Source organism: Stegodyphus dumicola, chromosome 1, assembly GCF_044657685.1.
Source record: "Stegodyphus dumicola isolate Sdum_Otavi_A_Nest chromosome 1, ASM4465768v1".
In the NCBI taxonomy this organism is placed as follows: domain Eukaryota; kingdom Metazoa; phylum Arthropoda; class Arachnida; order Araneae; family Eresidae; genus Stegodyphus; species Stegodyphus dumicola.
The window spans coordinates 100911528-100931605 of NC_140768.1; the positions used below are offsets into that span (position 1 = coordinate 100911528).

The 20078-nt window shown below is 30.4% G+C and overlaps 1 protein-coding gene across 7 annotated transcripts in view; it reads left to right on the plus strand.

Moving 5' to 3' along the window:
- The window catches only part of LOC118189769 (putative RNA-binding protein 18), a 63502-nt gene that overhangs the window by 20582 nt on the left and 22842 nt on the right, over positions 1 to 20078 (plus strand). For all 7 annotated transcript variants that reach the window (XM_085818293.1, XM_085818306.1, XM_035360432.2 and 4 more), the window contains exons 3-4: positions 3516 to 3729; positions 10961 to 11025. In XM_085818293.1, coding sequence (XP_085674419.1) covers positions 3516 to 3729; positions 10961 to 11025 — 279 coding nt within the window. The remainder of the gene's footprint in view (positions 1 to 3515; positions 3730 to 10960; positions 11026 to 20078) is intronic.

Here is a 20078-nt window from a genome sequence, read left to right on the forward strand (position 1 = left end):
TTTCATGGTTTTCCCCATGTGTAATGTGTATACGAGTCAGTTTCCCTTAGAAAGTCCTCCACGAAAGGCATCCCTCCCTTTAGACAGATGGCCCTCGAGGCTTTGCCATAATCACACACACACACGTAACTGTGCACTTAGTATTTTTTATTCCCAACTCAGTCAACTTTCTGAACAATCTCCTCTAACTAATTAATTAACATTTATAATGTACTTAAAAATTTTTGTAATGCAAATTTATTACCTTTTCTCTTAATGTATTATAAAGTACAGTCAAAAGTCTTTAATCCGAACGTCCATAATCCGGAATGATCTATAATCTGGACCTCAAAGCTAAAAACTTTCTGCGCATGCGCATAATACCTTTACGCATGCACATAAGCATCTACGCATGCGCATTTCATCTATAACGGATGGTATAAGCTAAGCTAAAATTATCTAATTATCTATTTCAGTTAATGTTGCAGATTGCGTTGTTCCTTAATCTTCGATTTGGATCCGGCTTATTAATTTTTGCAGACTGTTAGAGCAATTTTATAAAAGTAAGCTTGAACTTTCGATTATGTCAAAAAGAATTTCCGAGCTGCCAAAGGATCTACAAAGCGGAAGCATGTTTCGATGTCCATCAAACAAAAAGTGGAATTGCTGCAAAAAATAGATAAAGGCATATCCTTTGTTTCTCTAACCATTCCGAAATCTGCTTATCAATTTCACACTGCTCTGCGCGGGAGGGGGGGAGGAAGTCGCGGTGCACATGAACTGGAAGTTGATCTGTCAGCACTATCCTTATCTTCAGGGCAGATGTTTTTATTTTATTCGGCTTATAATTCCTTACTAAATGTAGCATTTCATTTCGATGTACTCCGTCTTTGATATGATTTAAATCAAATTCCTCGTCATTATCAATATCACGAATACACATCAAATAGTTTTCTGGTTGCAATTTTCTAATTTTGACTATGCATAATGTATGCTTTACGCATGCGCGAGTTGAAGGAAATGTTTAATTAAGTAAACAAATAAATATTAAGCTTTTTTTTTTTTTGTAAATTTTCATGCCCTTTAGATCATAATTGCTCTTTATTTCATAAATTACGGTTTCATATTTTTAATTTTATAATTTCTGCATGCCATCTTACCAGATTTAAACTGATGATCTATAATCCGGAAAAACGATAATCCAGAATCATTGAAGTCCCGATGAGTCTGGATTAAAGACTTTTGACTGTATATTATTTTGAAATTTTTAATCGTACAATTCGGGGTAGGGCAATGGACCCAGGTACCAAGGTGTCTTTCCACGTTCCACATCAGTTGCTAGCCTTGTTTACCGAAACTAAACGAACTTATCCAGGAATTAATCAGGTTTATATTAAAACTAAGGTGAAGATGTTATGACTGTATTGTGACATCATGCATATTCATTATTGCACTAAATCATAGTGTGTGGTGACAGGTTTTTATTGTTGTGACTGGTAATCCTGTATATGTTTTACGATGGCTTTACTAATCTTTCCGTTGCTTAATTTCTCACAAAAATAAATTAATAAATTCTAAAATTAAAAAATATTTCCCTTACTTGACATAAGAGATATAATATTTCAAATACATAAAACTATACTTCCTTATTTCCTTCTAAAAGAAAAGTTGTAATTTTCTTTGTATCTGATAATTACTAAATAAAACTGCTAAGAAATACTGAAATATATTAAAATAATATAGAGCGGTTTTAAATACAAACTTTAAAGTGTTTTTTTATTTATTTCGCTCCAATATAAATGCCACATGCAGGTGATTATATGTTAAATCATGTAAAAATATTAAACTTTAGCTATTGCAATTTAAAAAAAAGGGGGGGAGGATTTTCCTTAAAGAATAAGGTACTTTTCCATTTTGCCGGTGCAAGCGATAAAGTCGCCAAAAATAGTACAACCGATGCCAAACTGATTATCCTCACTGGTAACCTTTTGCGTCTCATTTTCAAAACAAGTCGCAGCCATTTCTTATCAGATTGATTGTTTCTGTTAATACTGGCATACAATTACATAGAATTTTTTACCAGATAGTTCAATTTTATATCGTAAGTTCATTTGCAATAATTAAGTCAATTAGGATGCAATCACATTGCTCACCCAAAGGCGAAAATATAGAAAAGGCAAAGTCAAGGGTTAAATTCATAAATTCTAACGAGAAAACACTAGCAAAGTAAAGCACTATGGTTTTACATAATTTCAAAGTAAGCTATTCATACAAATTGAAATAATTCGTGCATTTAAACTTGTATTTGAAATTAAGATAGATTTAACTTGAAATTAATGTAGATAATATCTGTAGTTGATAATTAGTGAGAGAATTAGATTTTTGTTGCATAGTTTATGTGAGATGAGACCACTTGGGGTCACGTGATCTGAAATGGCGAATCAGGATGTTGTACCATAAAAAGCATAGTAGATTCTTAATGTCTTCTTGCAAATTGTCTTTATTTATTGTCTTTTTACAAAATTTTAAACGATATTAAAATGTTTATGCCTTCAAATTAAAAATTTCTTAGAACTAATATTTGTTAAAATTTTTTATGAGTATACTGTGTGTTTTTGCCAATGAAGTCTGCCTGGCGAGATGGAAAAGTACCAAGAATAATAATAAATATACCATGAGAATTCCTTTTAGTTTCAGAGAAGTTAAAAAAAAAAAAAAAAAAAAAAAAAAAAAAAAAAAAAAAACACTATTCGTAATGTTTAAAATTCATGGCAGATGCATTTAATTGTACTGTGTATAGTTTAGTATTTTATTATTTTTCATTTAAATTTTTTATATTCTCTATTTTGACAATCTTTTCGTTTTTAGGATCAAATAAGCAATGATTTTTTTTTCTATCAACTAAAACTTTGAATTATTAAATTAATAGTGCAACAAGGCGCTTCTTATTTGTAGATAAGCCAGAGAAAGAATGTTGCTACTTAATGCTTCTAACCCTCTGATCTAGAATTAAATATGGGTAGCTAAAGTTCAACCAAACCTTGTCTGGTATTTTGCTAAATGTAACTGATTTTCCAGCAAGATTGGCTGGAAAATCTGCCTATTTAAGGATAATATAGAGCTTAATGTCATTACATTCATAGGTTTGTCCAACCGAGTTCATAAATGAGTTGCTCAGAATGGTGCATAAATATTTTTACTCATGGTCAGATAATATTTGCAAGTATAAATTTTGTGTTTACATTTTTTTTCATGAGAAAAATGATAGATAAATAAAACAGGAAAATCATATGAAAGACATACATGGATTTTTTATGGAGACTTACAACCAAAATATTTTAGAATCAGTGCAGTTTATGTTGGTTTTGTAGTAAATCAGGTTATTTTCATGTTTTTTTTTTTTTTTTTTTTTTTTTTTTATTGTTTTAGTTTGCTTGTGCTTTTACCTCACATAGTGGTTTTGTTACTCTAAGTAATATTTTCAGTTTCATCATTAACGTCACTTGACTAATAAACATGTTAATTTTCTTTTTTAGATACAGTCTGTTGAAAATTGTGCAGCAGTTTGGCCAAATAAAGAAATTTGACTTTCTCTTTCATAAATCTGGAGTTCTGAAAGGACAACCTAGAGGTTATAGTTTCGTGACATATGAAACTAGGGAACAGGCAGAAAAAGCATTAGTATCATTGAATGGAAAGCGGGCTCTTGATAAAAATTTAGTGGTCAAATGGGCTCATACTGTCCCTTCAGTAAGCAAAAATTCACTTAAGATGATTTAATTTTTTCATGTTCAGTCTAACTGTGATTTATCTCATTTGTTTATTTTGAACATAGAAAATTTCTGAAACTGCTTGGTGTATTTCTTTTGATAAGCTTTGAATATTCTGGTTATGCATAGCTTTCCTAAAAGATATGTCATAGTTTGTTCCTCTTATTCCTGAAGTAAACATTTGTTTTCGTCATTTTTACTTAATTTATTAGATAATTTTAGAAAATGGTGTTAAAAAACCTATGTATATAATCAGAATTGTAAAGATTTTTTACAGTTGTGCTGCTTTGGTTAATAGGAAATTTGCATTATTTTCTTATTATTAAAGGAGTGTGACAAAAATATATATATATATATATATGTGTAAAAGGGACAATTAAATTCCTTGCATCATAGACAAGATGACTGTTTCCTTTTATGTATGATTCAAGGGATTTAATGAAATTATATGACCTGTTACTCTTTGTTTAACCCCTTAATGATTAGATAATTTTCAAGAAAACCGTCATAAAAGTGCCTGTACTTTTTATTGAAGAAAATTGCATAGAAATAAATGTATATACAATATATGCATTCATTTTTCAATTTCTGGATTTTTTTTTAGCTCGAAATTTTTAAATCTGGACAGTAGTACCGAGTTTCCTTCCTATATCTGTTATTGTTTTCATCTCTTCTGGAACAGCAAACTTTACATTCTCTTGATAGTTTCCATTTCTTATCAGTTGGGGTATCTGTCTGATAAAATGTCTTTGAAACAAACGGTTTGGATTATCCTCCAAGCTTGGCCGGCCTCTTTTTGTGATGATGTCTGATGACTGGAACATTTCAGTAAATTCATCTACTAAAGCTAAATGAAACATCAAATGGGATTTTTTCCGCCCTGTTTTTTGTAAATAGATAAGAGTTCAAAATAATTTGGTCTAACAAATAAAAAGTATTTTCTTATAATATTTGTTTCCTCTTTTTCGAGCAATAGAGTAATCTCCAAGATACTGGTCTAGAATATCTACCGCTCCTGTATTTTTATTGTAATCTGTGACAATTATAGGTTTTTTGACAACTTTGTTATGACACTGTACATCTACCATGTCATTTGTATGAACTATAGATAGCATGGTAACATCTTTCTTATCTTTTCACTTCATGGCAAGAACTTTACCTCAATGAAAAGCAACATTTTCACCTTTTGCGATTCTCATTTTTACTAATTCTTGAGGCATTTCTTTTTGGTTTAGTTTTACAGTTTCATAAGTGTCTGTTTGAAATTTTAAAAGCATGTCTGCCAATTCTGGTGAGGTATAAAAATTGTCTGTTATCAGACAATATCCTTGTTTTAGTAGAGGCTTAATTAAGTGACATCACATCTTGAATTGATTGGGGCAGATCTGTATATTTTGCATCAAAAACCATGTCTTTTTGAGTATATATAATTTTTGAACATATATACCCTGATCTTGATTCACTTAACAAATACGATTTTACTCCAAACCGGGATCTCTTTTTCAGCATATATTGTCGCCATCCTAAACGACCTTTGAAAAGCATGAGGGTTTTATCAATTACAATATCATGTCCAGGAGTTATGGCTCTTTGAAGCAATTCATTCAGGTGTTGTAACACTGGCCAGATTTTATGCAGCTTGGGATTTGAGTGCATGTTACAATCAAAAGCTTCATTATCTACAAAATGCAGAAACTTGTGTATTTTGTAAAATCTATTACAAGGTATTATGCTTCTGATAAAAGGTGTTGAAATTGAATGTATTTTGCTCCAATACATTTTCGTATCTGGTTTTTTTACAATACCTCGTAAAAACTATACTGAGAAATTTAAGAATTTCTTCCTTTGTGACAGGTATCTAAGGTTTTCTATTTTTGGATAGGTGGAATCCTTTAGAATTTTGCCATTGTTTGGCATATCTATTTGTTTCTGAAACGATGAGATCCACTAAATTGTCATTCACAAAATACTTACAATATAGTAAGACACCAGAACTTGGATCAAAAATTATACTTACCTTTGGTGTTCTCCAAAATTTAAAACGTGGGGGTGCATGATCTGCTGAAGTAGATACAATTTTAGCCCATGCTCATCCAGGCAACAGTACAGATCCATCATCACTGTTCTCAGATTTACTAACCGAACTTTCATAAAAATCAGTTACTTCAGAATCACTTTCAGGTCCATTTATACTAAAATCAGTATCCAATTCACTATCTGACTCTGACTTCATAATGTACAGAATAAAAATTTAAGTATATTTTATCACAGAACAGAAACCACGTGCATTCACAATGAGACTAACTAAGTGACTGAGCTAATGATAAAATTACAAAACACATAGTATAAATACACGTTTGATTAGTGCTGACATAGCTTAAAATAAACTATCTTTAATTGCATAAAAAATCATTCTGGTACTGCCATCTGGTGTGTAAAATGAGAAATAAAACTTTTTCCGGGCAAAAGAAATGAATAGGTTTTAATCCTTTTAGCATGTTGCTTTTGAACTCTCCAGCCCGAAAAAATCACGGGTATGAGAAATAGAGGGTGAAACCTCACCCCGTCGTTTTGACGGGAGCGAGAAGGAAGGGGTTAAATAGGGTTTTCAACTTTGCAGTAGATATTTTTACATTTTCTTTAGTTAAATTAAAATAATTTACATTAAGTGTTAAAATACTGGGAAATTTACTGCAAATATAATACCACAAATTGTATGTGTTTAGATATTTCTTTTTAAGACCTTAAAGTAAAATTTTCTAAAAATATCACATCTGTATAGTAATTAAATTAATTAAAGTTGTTTTTAGAATGCAAACAGTGGGCTTTTTTTAATTAAAAACTGTTAACCAAAGTGGCTTTGATTTACATGCTTCTTACAAAAAACTGCCGAGAATATTGCCTTCTCCCTATTTTTTAGGTTATGTGAAATTGAAAGATAGATCTGTGCAGCCTAACAGTTATTTTGCTGTTGGGGCATCTAGTTGCATTCACGAGATTTGTTTATATTCTCAAAGTTTATAAATTCTGCATATTTGCATAAAAGTAACATAAGAATATTTTTTTTTTTTTCCTTTTTCTTTTTTTTAAATAGGGATTGTAATCTTTTTTATTATTTAACACGATTTTGAACTCCTTAAAGCATAATTAGGTACAATTCCATTTTAGGGACCATATGAAATTGCTGCGAAAATATATATGTAAAAGCGTCAAATCATAGCAAATACGCTATGTAACTGTGCGCCATATCTAGGGAATATGCTGATTTCAATGATAATGCTATGGATCTAAGAGTTTTAGACTTGCCGAATGATGAAAAGGCTGTGATAGAATTTTTTCAAAGAAAAGGCATCGTTCATGATAGAAAAATATATTGAAACAACCACAAGATGAAATTATGATTTAGCTCTAACTCAGTAATGAAATGGTGGTGCAGGAAAGAAATGTGTAAGGAGAAGAAAGAAGTCAATATTGGCTTAAAGAATCGAAAATCCCCTTCCTTACAGCCATTAGGTTCACCTATTTTTGGTGTCAAGACATGACATCTATTGAATTTTGTGAACTCCAGCTGAAGATAAAAACAATACGATTGTAGACTGGGAACAGTTACATGCATGAGGCGTGTGCCACAGATTTAATTGCTCAGTCTAAGTTGAAAATTGGTGGATGTAGCGAAATTATTGAAGTAGACGAAAGCTGTTTCAGTAGAAGAAAGAATAACTTTGGAGTATCTTGCACTATAAGTTTTTGGCGGATAGTGCAGAGAATCAAATGAATGTTTCTTAGTCGCAGTTCCAGATCGATCAGCGAAAAACTTATTGAATGTCATAAAGGAAAATAACACAGAAGGAAGTATTATTTATACTGACTGCCTGGGGAAATCATATAAGTCAGATGAACTGAGAGATGCCGGCTTTGAACATTTTACTGTCAACTACGACTACAAATTTGTGGACCCTGAAAGTGAATGTCTTGCACAAACATTAGAGCAGCTGTGGATAGTGCTAAATGGTGTAATAAATGCCATCGGGATACTGGTTGACAGCATTTTGATTCTTATTTGCTCACATTTACGTGCAGACGTTTTCACCAAGAAAACTGAAATTTATTCAGTAGGGCCGGAAGATTTAAAAAAAAAAAAAAAAAAAAAAAAAACATGCCTTCCATTTAATTTCAGTTAAGTTTAGCCTTTTATGAAATAAAAAAAGTATTGTAATCACGAAAAATATTTAGCCTTTTTACTTTCTTGTATGAAGTAAAGGAAGTATTGTAATCACGAAAAATTCCGGATACCATATTTCAATGAAAATATCCATTTTGACCTTTACCAAATGCAATTTAACGATGTTTTTATGTGACATCGACACATAAGGACAGAATAAAGGACTCCTTTTCCTCAAACAACTTATAAAACCAATATAAAATGGATTCCGAAGAGATTTTTTTTCATGGCATCTGTATGTATGTATGCATCTCACGTAACTGAAAAACGAAAAGCTTCAGAATGTTGAAATTTTGTATGTGGTACTGCTATAACATGTAGATGTGCACCTCCGTTTTTGGTTGCAATCAGCCGCACCAAAAGTACATAAATATATGTATATATATCCACTCTATTACTCCGCTCAGTGAGCTCAGTTTCTTTATTCTTATATGTTTGCAAATTGTGCATTTTTTGCTTTAAAAGTGGTTGAATTATGTTGTTCTTATCTTCCAGTTAAGGTTTTTACGACTTTAGTTAACATGCATGTTATAGTTGTTGAATTATCAACAATTTAAGAGTTGTTTAAGTGTGGCCTAAGCCTACATTTCATTTACCTTTTAGTTTATGAATATTTATTAATAATATAATGAAAACTGAAAGCTGCTAAACTTATCCCGGATTTCACAAGTCATCCAGAAGTATTAAGAGATAAAAAATCTCATCAGGATAAGCTAATATATCAGCCCTCTGTATTAAACCTTATCATAAGCATTTTGCAGATCAAGAAATGTTTAGCCATGTTTTGTTAAAAGCCTCCTCAGCTTTCCAGAAGCTCCCCTACTTTTTCCTCTGCTAATAACTTTCTAAACACTGAAATGGCTTTTATCAGAGTTAAACATTTGTTATTCAAATAATGAGGAAATGTTTAGATATTGAAAACTCAGTACTTTTTGATTATCTGCATCCTCAACTAAATCTTACGAATTCATTGTTGACTTTGGAAAGCAGTCGCAAGATTGGCAACTAATTTTTCATCTAACTAATGTGCAAACGTAGAACCATTTCCAAATAGAGGATCAAGAATTTCATAAAAGAGCTATCAATCAATAAAATTGATAAAGCAAGAAACATCGGTAATGAAATATTTTCCTTTGTGAGTAATCCTTGCATAATTCTCTTGGGCTTTTATTAACCTCATGTACTCAGCAACTGTTTTTGCTATTAAAAAAAAAAAAAAAAAAAAAAAAAAAAAAAAAAAACGGAATTTCCCAAACTTTATGCCACATACAACTTTGACATAGTGCACCAAATAAAGTGAACAGCTGTCGTAAACGCAATACAGCTATCTTTAAACCGATTTCTGAGTCTCATTTTAATACTTTGCTCATAATTTTTCATATTGCATGTTGCAGGAAAAACAAATATACACAATATGAAAGGAAACACTAATCAGAAAAATGACAGTTTAATTTAAAAGTGCAAATCCATGTGTACTTTAACAGACATGTGCTGTGTACATACCTGGGTTGCCATACAACTCTTTTGCTTCATAAATACTTTTTTTCCCTTCTTTTTAGCAGAGGTATGGATAATCAGAAGCTTGTAAACTTGCAAACCGAAAACCAAAATTTGCAAACATGAGAAGAAAACTGATGACATCTGTAATTAGTGGATTGCTATGAGTTTTTGTCCAGTTTTTTAAGCAGAACATTCTGCTGCCACTATGCACTGTAGCTATAAACAAATGTTTAAATGAATTGCAAGTAGCATCGAAAGTTTCATAGAAAATGCTTGAAATGTCAGAATCAGATATTGCATTATAATCTTCATTTTATTCTTAGATCCCTTTCCCCTTTCTAACTTTACTTTGTATGTACTAATATAATGTTTCAAAATTTGTAATCATTCTGAAAAAAAAGTTTATTCTCAGGATATAAATAATAGATAAGTAATAATAAAGTAATTAATAATTTGAAGTCATTCAAACTTCTTAAGATTAAAGAAATTGTAGTTATGCCTTCCAAGCAATTCTGTTCTTTTTTAAACACTCTTTTTATTATTTGTTTAATTAAATTCTTTTAGCACAATTTAATGACAAATTTGATAAAATAAATTTTAAATTAAAGTGCATTAAGAGTAGATCTGTATTAATTGTGTAAAATTCTTTGTACAAGTGATTTTGTTTTGTTGTATCAAAATTATCTCATAATAGGTAATGAAAGTAACTGATAATATGTGCATATATTGTGAATTCTTTTTTTGTAAACTTGAAAATGAATTCACAGAAAACAAAATGCTGACCAAAATATTTTTTTTTTTTTTAAATTACGTATTTGGTATGCAAATAATACATTTCAGGATTATATTTTGAAACAGGAACTTACAAATGAGAATTAGACAGTTGCATTAAATTTTTTTCCGGCATGATTCCGAATTTTATTATTTTCCGATAGTTGTGTTTTTTTACTCCTCCTCGCCAGTTTTTCATTGAATATATTTAGTCTGTATAAAACAGCCATGCTGCATTTTTGTTTTTGACATTTAATTAATAAATCTGATATTTAATGGATAAAAAAACTATTTAAAATTAAAATAAATATTAAAAAAAAGTTATAAAGCTTGTATAAGTGAGCAAACTTATCATTAGAAAATTTACAATTTATAATTACTTTCATTGTTAAGCTTGCATCTTTCTTGTTCATTCATTTATTCATTACTGCACACTTTTCCTTGGCAAATCTTTAAATGTGTTTAATAGCTATTTAATTTAATCCCAGAAAAAAGCATTATTTTCTAGCTGTGTGCTTATAAATGGTATGTAAATTAACCTTTAATAAATAAATTTAAAAGTCCATTTCTTTTTATTTTTATTCAGTTTCATGCTGCTGTAAATTGCAAATGCTTTTAAACAGAATCTTGTATATATATGAGTAATTTTTTTTCTAAAATATTATGTAAATATTATTTCTTAATCATCGTCAAAATTTTATATTTCTTATGTTAACAGGAAGCTCCTGTAAAGAAAATAGGACAATCATTAGCTTCTTCTGATGAGACAAAACAAACAAAAAAGTAATAATTTTTTCCTTCTAAATTAAATAAAGTTGCTAATTATCTCTTGCATGATAAGTTTTTCTCTGTAGATTAATTTGTTTAAAATTTTAAAGGCAAACTAACCCCAGGTTCTTGCTAGTTGAACAAGCTGTTTGCATAGTGTTTTTATTGTTTTTTTCACATGTACAATAAATATATGAAAAAAAAATTTTTGTTTTTTTAGAAAACCTTCCATAAATTCATCTCTATCCATAGGCAAATAGCCTTAAGTGTGCTTTATTACAAGCAAGTAATCCAGTTTACTCATTTGGGTGTAAAATTTAAAAAAAAAAAAAAAAAAAAAAAAAAAAAAAAAAAAAAAAAAAAAAAATGCTCTTATAAAATTAAAAATAAATGCTATGCATTTTTCAGTTTTTCATATTTTTTAATTGTTAGTTTCTCAGTGAGAAGTTACATTCTTAAACACATTTGGTCTTTTGCATAAATTGTGTATCAGAATATGAAAATAAAGGATTTAAAGAATGCTTGGTGCTAACAAGATATAGTAAGTTGTTTTATTTAACTAATTTTAAAATAATTTAAATTTAATAAGTTTAATTTTATAAAGCCTTGTAGCAAAATATAGAATATCGGAAAACTATAAATGGGAATAATAGCTGGCTAGCTCTTTAGAATTTTCCAGCATTAACATTTTTAAATTTAATTTTAAATTAAATTACTTTTTAAATCTAAATCTGATATTTTTTAAACTGGTGTATTTCAAATGGAGAATTTTCTTAAAGACCAGAACATGTTTTGCTTGTAAAGGAGAATTAATTAATAACCAGTCTTATGAGTTGTAATTTTCTGCAAAATCTTGAGAATTTAAGACATTTTATTAAAGTTCAGTTAGATGACAGTTTATGGATTAAAAATTTTAATTTTGTAATTGGTATGACATTTAGATGAGCTGAGCAAAGATATGTAAAGGGTGCTATGTCAGAATGAAATTGCTTCATTTTTTATAGTGTGCTATTTACCTCATTATGAGTTATTTTTATTCTGCAGAATTCATTAGAAGATGCTGTATTAAACAAAAAAAATTTTAACCCATTGATTGCCATAGAATTTTATATAAATTTGTTGAAAAATGACTATTAGTTTTCAGGCTTATTCTACAAAGATATATAAACAGAATTAGAAGTTTATTATTTTGGTGCATATTTTAAACAAGGCTCAACTTTTTTTTTTAATGTGCAGTCATCAGCGCCTGTGGCATTAATGGAATAATTTTTCTGTATGCGTTGAACAGGTCACCTTGCTGGCCATGCGCATAACCTAAATTCTGGCATTCTCGACAGTTACTTATTTGTGCATTATCAGTTACATCTAGATATTCATCATAAAACATAGTGCATAATCTCCATAAAATCTCTTTTATATCTAATAAGTATTTTTACATACATTCTTTCACAAATGAGAATATATTTGGTTGTCAAAAAAAGTTCTGATACATTTTTTTCTATGTTCTTTGAAGACCATTTATTTATATAAAGAACAGTGATCAGTCAGTAATATATTACCTGTTTTGTTCAATAACTTTTTGCTTTCTTTTAATGAGCTTCATAATTCTTCATTCAACAAAAGAACCTAGCTTTATGAGCGAAAAACTGAGCAAGGTGCTTTACATCCTCATCTGAATTGAATGTTATGCCATGAAAGAAATTTTGAAGAGAGAGAAGCAAGTCTAAGGGCACAAGATCAGGTGAGTATGATATGTATGGCAACACTTTTCATCCAAACTCTAACAATTTTTGTCAGGTAATCAAACTTGTGTGTAGTCTTGTGTTATCAAGATGCAATACAGTTCTTGTACAATTAATGAGCTCTAGAAATTTCTGGAAGATGGATTTGTTGAAATTGTCTAGTTGGTGATAGCATACATCTGAACTGATTTTATTGGCTCATTGGCAGGAGCTTGAAAACAAGACCGTGCATAAGTGTGATAACTGATAAAAATTATTGGAATTTGGATGAAAAATGTTGCCATGTGTATCATATTCACCTGATTCTGTGCCCTCAGACTTTTGTTTAAATGAAGACATTTGTTTTTGCTGTCTTCAAAATTTCTTTCATGGTATAATATTCAATTCAGATAAGGCCATAAATCAGCACCTTGCTCAGCTTTTCAATGATAAATCTACATTCTCTTTTGAATGAAGAATTAAAAAGCTCATTGAAAGCAAAATGTTATCAAACAAAACAGGATATGTACTATTGACTGATCATTTTTCTTTCTATAAGTAAAGGACTTTTGAAGAATATAGGAAAAAATACATCATGGATTTTCCAATAACCAAATATTAGGTTTCTTTCAAATACTATTTTCAGGCCAAATTGCAGCAATATGCAGAAGGTCACTTTATATAGTGAAATACGCAGACAGTGTGACCTGGCAGCACTGAACGATAGCTTAGAGATCTCTCTTCTTTGCTGGTCATCTTTAATCCTCATGCACTACTGAAATAATCACTGGTGAGTTCCATGATGACCAATATATTAAAAAGTACTTTTAAAAGGAAAAGTTCTTTCTGTTTGTTGACATAATCTTCAGAAATATTCCCAAGTCACTGCACTATGCTGTCAAAATAGACAAGCCAAAATGTGCACCAAACTACATGTGTACTTCCACCTTCAAATTCAATGGGCATTTTTCTGATTAGTATTAGTTTTTGCATGGAGTACTTTTTTTTTTTTCTGTGTAAAGAATTGTAATGGGACTGTGGAGTTTGCCAGTGATGAAAAGGAATTGTAGCCTTTTTTTAAGAAATATTGTATCGTGTCCAACAGTAGAGAATGCAAAAATTCATATTTCATGAAGTTTTCCATAAATGATCAAAATATGTATATGATGCCAAATTTGTGCAATTATCTGACATTTTAATAAGAGGAAATAGATTACTGTGTATAAGGGGAGAACAGCATGTGCAATAACAAATTGTGCAATTCTGTAATGTTTTTATGTGAGAATATATTGCTGTATGCATGAGGTGAACAAGAGCATGCATTCTGACAAATTTGTGCAATTCTCTGATGTTTTCTAGTGTAAGTAAAGGTGCTTCACGAACATTACAAGTGTGTTTCATGTGATTTCTGTTATTTAATTTGTATTGTATGCACAATTATAAAAAATTACTTATGCATAGAAATGTCTAATTTCCTTGTTAAAATGTTTCAGATTTGTTTCTCATTTCATACCAAATGCATTTTGCCAACTTGTGTGAATTTTTCTTAATTTTATGAAAATTTGTATTTTTACAATATTATGCGTGTTCCCCCCCCCCTTGTGAATTTTGCAGATTTTTATAAAGGTGTATTTCTGTATTTTAAACATATATTTTTGACAAATATTTGATTTGTCATTTTAATTCATCCTTTTTATCATATCAAAAAAATGTTCTCAGTTTTTAAGTATGAATTCTGTTATGTGTTGCTAGGTTTGATGATTTTGAGTATTTTAGTGGTTTTAGAATTTTTTTATTTGGTGACTTGCAAATTTTGATTTCTTGTAATAAATATAGCAGTTTTATTATAATATTTATTCAAATAAGGAAAACAACACCACGAGGTAGCCCATCTAATAAACACCACACTAGTTGGTTTTATCTTTAACGTATCACTTTATGTACAACATATTTACATTTGTCCTATATAAGGTGAACCAAACTTCAAAAACGTTTTACTGTGTGATGAACCAATACACGGCTGCTTTCTTATTACTGCATTCCATAATATTTACCTGCCAATGTACTATAAACCAAAATTTTTTTGTTTACATTAATTTTACTGTAAAGTAGCACCATCTACTTTCTTGATTTTCAGCACTCCTCTCCTGTGAACTCTTGAGTTCACATGAACTAAATATGTAATATTTCCAACATATTGCAGATAACAAATTAGTAATATTTAAACACATTAAAGCAATAAAACAAGCATATAAAGTTAATTACTAACTATGAAACGTGAATCAGTTGTACTGAAATCAAAATTAAAACTAATCATAAAAAATCACATTTAATAGCAACTAGTAAAGATATTAATCAATAAATGATTGATATGCTACACAAATCAAATTATTACACAGTTGCCTTTTACTAATAACTGTTCACTTTTGAGGTTGCTGTGGTCTTTTTAAGTTACGTGTTGGAGCTTTTGAGACAGGAGCAAAACTGACCACTGTCACTAGATAATTTTCTGTTATCTTATGTATTGTGTACAGTTTCATAGGGAAGCAGGCATTATGTATGAGGCCATCGTCATCAACTGTAAACCAACCAGGTGCTTTAGTAGGTGGATATAAATTCATAAACTTTTAAAGAAAGCAAGTTATGCTTTCTTCAACGATTCCAAAAGTCATTTAACAAAGTTTGTTGATATTTATACTTTTTGATAAAGAAATTTCTAAACCCAGTGCAGAGTTGCCAACTCTCCCGATTTAGGTGGAAGACTCCCGATTTTCAACCACTCTCCCACCAACCCGATTTACAATATATTTCTCCTGACTTTTTCTTACTTTTAAAATTTCCCATGATTTTTATGGAACTTGGCTTAATATTTCATTATATGAACAAAAAAAGAGTGATTTTGGACGTCTGAAAGCAATTGAATTTTCTCTAGATTATATCTAAAACAAAACCTTGCAAATCAGATGAGAATTTCTGCTTTGTGAGTGAGAGCATACGTATCCAGAAGCGTCGTTCTCCAATGGTCATCGAGCTCCACTACATGTCATCTGGCATATATTAGCCAATGAGCACAAAGCAAGCTCAAGGCTGTTATTTGGGTGTTCTTTAGTTATTTCGTTCATCTTGTTCCGAGTTGTGTGAGTACACGTGTCTTCGGGAAATAGTTTTAGAAATTATTATCTTTTGTTATGTCTGTGAGAAAGGTGAAATACTCCTATATGTTTCAAAAATAGTACACAGTTGACTTTCCTTCCATTATTTCCTCAAGGAAATGTAATAAATTTGCGATGTGTACCGTCTGTTGTCACGATTTTTTCGATTTCGCATGGTGGAAGGGCGGATGTTCTCAATCGTGTGTACACAAAAACACAAGGACAATGTGAGTTGTTTTGAAAAAAGTGAAAAATTAAATTTTTCTTCGGAAACAAAGGACCAGAAAGTTATTAATGCTGAATGTCTGTTCTCTGCCTTTTTACTGGAGCACAACCTGCCACTGAATGCATAGGACCATGTTGCAGCTTTATTTAGAAAAATGTTTTCCAATAGTGAAATCGCTAAGAAATACTCAATTGCAAGGACCAAAACAGGTGCAATTGTTAAAGAAATGGGTTTGAAAAATAAATCTTCAGTTATTGATTGCATTAAAACAGTTCCGTTCTACCTTTCTATGGTTGGAAGCAGTAATACTGATTCGAAACTGTATCCAATTGTTGTTTCTTTTTTTAATCCAGAGTCTTCAGAAGTTGAGTGCATTTTACTTTTTGACCCCACTTTAGAAGGACATTTGACAGGTTTTAATATAGCACAGCTAATAATTAAAACTTTAAAAGAAAATACAGTCCCTCTGGATAATTGCTTAGCATTTGGTGCCGATAATGCACCAGTAATGGTAGGCTTGAAGACTGGAAATCTTCAATAATCTTAAGAAAGGAAAATTCAGATTTGCAGATCATGAGGTGCACTTGTCACCTTTTAAATTTAGCAGCTGAAAAAGGGCCAGCTTCTTTACCAATAAATGTGGATGAACACATTGTTGATATTTATTATTATCTTGAAAGGAGTTCTAAAAGGAAGGACATATTGAAACAGTTCCAACAGCTGCGTAATACTGAAATGAGAAAAATTTTGAAACATGTGTGTACATGTACTGGCAGTCTTTAAAGAAATGCTCATCTAGAATCCTCGATCAATAGAACCTTTTTGCATTTTTTAAAGAAGAAGTAAATGCTTCGAGAGTTAAGATAAAAGGCTCTATTGAAAGTTATGAATACCTAAAGTAAATGGAGGTGTAGTTACTACTTCCATTGTTAAAAATATTTTTGAGAAAAATAAAGTAATTTCTGCACCATTCAGCAATTCAACTGGCAGTTCTCAAAATAATACTGCAAAATATAAGCGTAAAGCTGATACAAATTTCTCTCAAAATAAAAAAATTGCTCAACACATGAAACATTTTCTGATTACTGTAAGTTTAGCTAAGCACGAATCTGCCACTGTTCATAACATTCTGAATACGAAAGCAAAATCTGCGACTGTTCATAAGATTTGTACGAAAACTGATTAAAGTGTCTTTTTTTGTTGTTTTCTTAAACGATGCAAGTAATAAAAATGTTTTTTTATGTGTAAGGTATTGTGTTGCTTGCATTTAAGAATTAGTAACTATTTAAAGTTAATTCATTATTAAAAACTACATTTTTATCATTTTGTGAAAAATCTCCTAATTTTTGAGTGTCATAGATTGGCAAGTATGCCAATGAAGTCCTTTGTGGATATTCTTAATATTGGAAGAGAACGTAAATGCTCACCCATTAAGAAATGAGTAGAAGTTAACAGTGAGGGCTCTGAAGAATTATCATAGATATATGTTGTTGGCCTTGAATAAATTATGACTTTGATTTCTGTGAAAACTGTTTCTAAAAATGACCATTTATTTTTCTTAAACAAGTTGTGATTGTTCTAAAATGTCTTTCTCTAGACGCTTCCCACCATGCTGCTTTTTCAGCAATATATTTGCATTTTATACTGTAGGCGAAAAATTTTGTACACATGAATGTTGTATACACTTTAAGAATTTTTTTAGCTTGAGATCAGCACATTTGAATGTCTTGGCATTGTCCAGGTATATTGTTGAACGTAGTCCTTGATAAGAAAGAAATCTGCAAAGCCATGATAGTATCAGTGACAAGACAGCTAACTTTTTCTTTGTACTTTTGCTTCACATCTGAAATATAAAATTCTACAACTTTGTGTGTTTTAGGTACTGCACATTTCATTCCAAAGGAATAAGCAGACAGTTTTTCTTCTTCAATAAATTTCTTCACAACACTAACATGAGCAAAATTTCATATAGTACAAATCAAAAATCAAACTAGTCATCTCAGTTAAGATACAATAACACACCGAACAAATATTAATTTAGAAGTCAAACAACAAAAATCAGCGTTATATGTTCAAATTTTCACAGGACTAGTTTCAATGGTTTTACCAAACCATCAAAACTAGTCCTGTGAAAATTTGAAAATATAACGCTGATTTTTGTTGCGTTAAACAACATAAACAACTCCCTTCTTGCAACAAAGATCCGTGTGTTTTGTTTAATCGATTCTCAGGGAGGCTGAATTCCTTACACAAAAAGAAATAGAAATGTAGGAATTGATGACTAGGCTTTTAGATGCTTTTCCTCAATGAGGGAAAATTTATATAATGCAAAGAAATACAAAGGCCTTTGAAAGAGATAAGTGGTTAAGACTCCAGGGACGTCAACATTTCATCCCAATCTTAAGCGTGGAAATGAGGGAAAACATGACCATTAAATTGGACAACCCCGTCCTTTCAAACAGGGAATATAGCTGACAATATAGTAGCCACCCGTCCCAAAAAGGTTAATATGGTATGTGCTAGTAATAAAGGATCTTTCTCACATGAATTGTTGCATGAATCAACAGAAAGTATGTGCTCTTTTGGGGTATTTAGCTTTTCATCTATGTTTTTACATGATTCTTTTATATTTTAATTCGAAGCCGTTTGCATTTTATTTCAGTTTGAATTATTTGTAAATAGTGATTCGTGATGCAATTTAAGCTACATTTTAAACAGTTATTTTTATTCCTACAGGATTTCCGAATGTGAAATTTTTTAAAACAAAATAAAGCATTTTTTTTGTTGTGTAATTTATATATTTTTTCTGTAATTCTTTTATCACAAGAAAATAAATTATAGGACTATTCACAGGAGATGTGTGCATGCTTATGAACAGCATTAAAACTGGCAGCCATTGGTAGATTTCTGAATAATTTTTTATAATCAGACTTAGCATGTTCTCAAAGCATGGAGGCAAGATATTTTTTTTTCTCTAGCGCCGGTAAATTTTATGGTTCATGACTTCAGTTTTATGTTTTATGGAGTCCACCAAGCCTGGTAGGCTAATTTTTTATTTATTTTTTGGATTAAATTCCAGAATGAACTTTTCTGGAATAAATTTTAGCAACATAGGTATTAATAACCAACTGAGCTTTTCTTAATGCCTTGTGCTTCTGAATTACAATATTGATTTCACCATATAACCTATGCGAAGCTTTAATATTGTTTGAACTCTTTATTGGTTCTAGAGTTAACAACCCTTTCATGAATTGACTGATTATTATTTTTTTCCAAATCTTTCCTCTAATATTTGTGTGCTGTGATCATTATTCTTTTCATTTAATTCTTATGAAAATGCAAATTTCTGTATCTTACTAAGACCTTTTTTTGCATATATTACTTTCATAACTGTTCCCAAACTCCGTGAATTATGTAGGATCATCTGAATATTTTTCTAACACTAGTTCTGGAAGCTTTAAATACTTTTTGCAGTCTAACCATGTTTTGCTGAGGATCATTAATACTGGTTTTGTCTCCTCTTCTAACACTCAATTAATTCATTTAATAGCTTAAGAAAATTTTTTTAAGCTAACTACATCCGCTTACAAAGAATTTACATCAGTTATAGAATGAATTGCTTCATATAATTCTTTCAACTTTTTCCTTTCTGATAACAACAATCTATGTAATTTGTATAATTCATTTAATTTTAATGAAGTAACTTTCTTTGCTAAATTGTCCTCAGCTTTCTTTAACCGTTTAGAAACTATTATTTTCAATGCAAATCTCTTCCATTTCAATCTATTTAGTTCTGCCTTTATTTTGCGTTAATATGTAAATGTATCCAAATTTGAAAATTATCAAAATTCAAATCAGTTATTTTTAAAATTTAATATTAAACATGCTTTTACTTAATTCTTAGGGCACGGTATGGGCACATCTGTCTTCTTTTCTATTAGTATCCACAGTCAGCACATAACATCATGA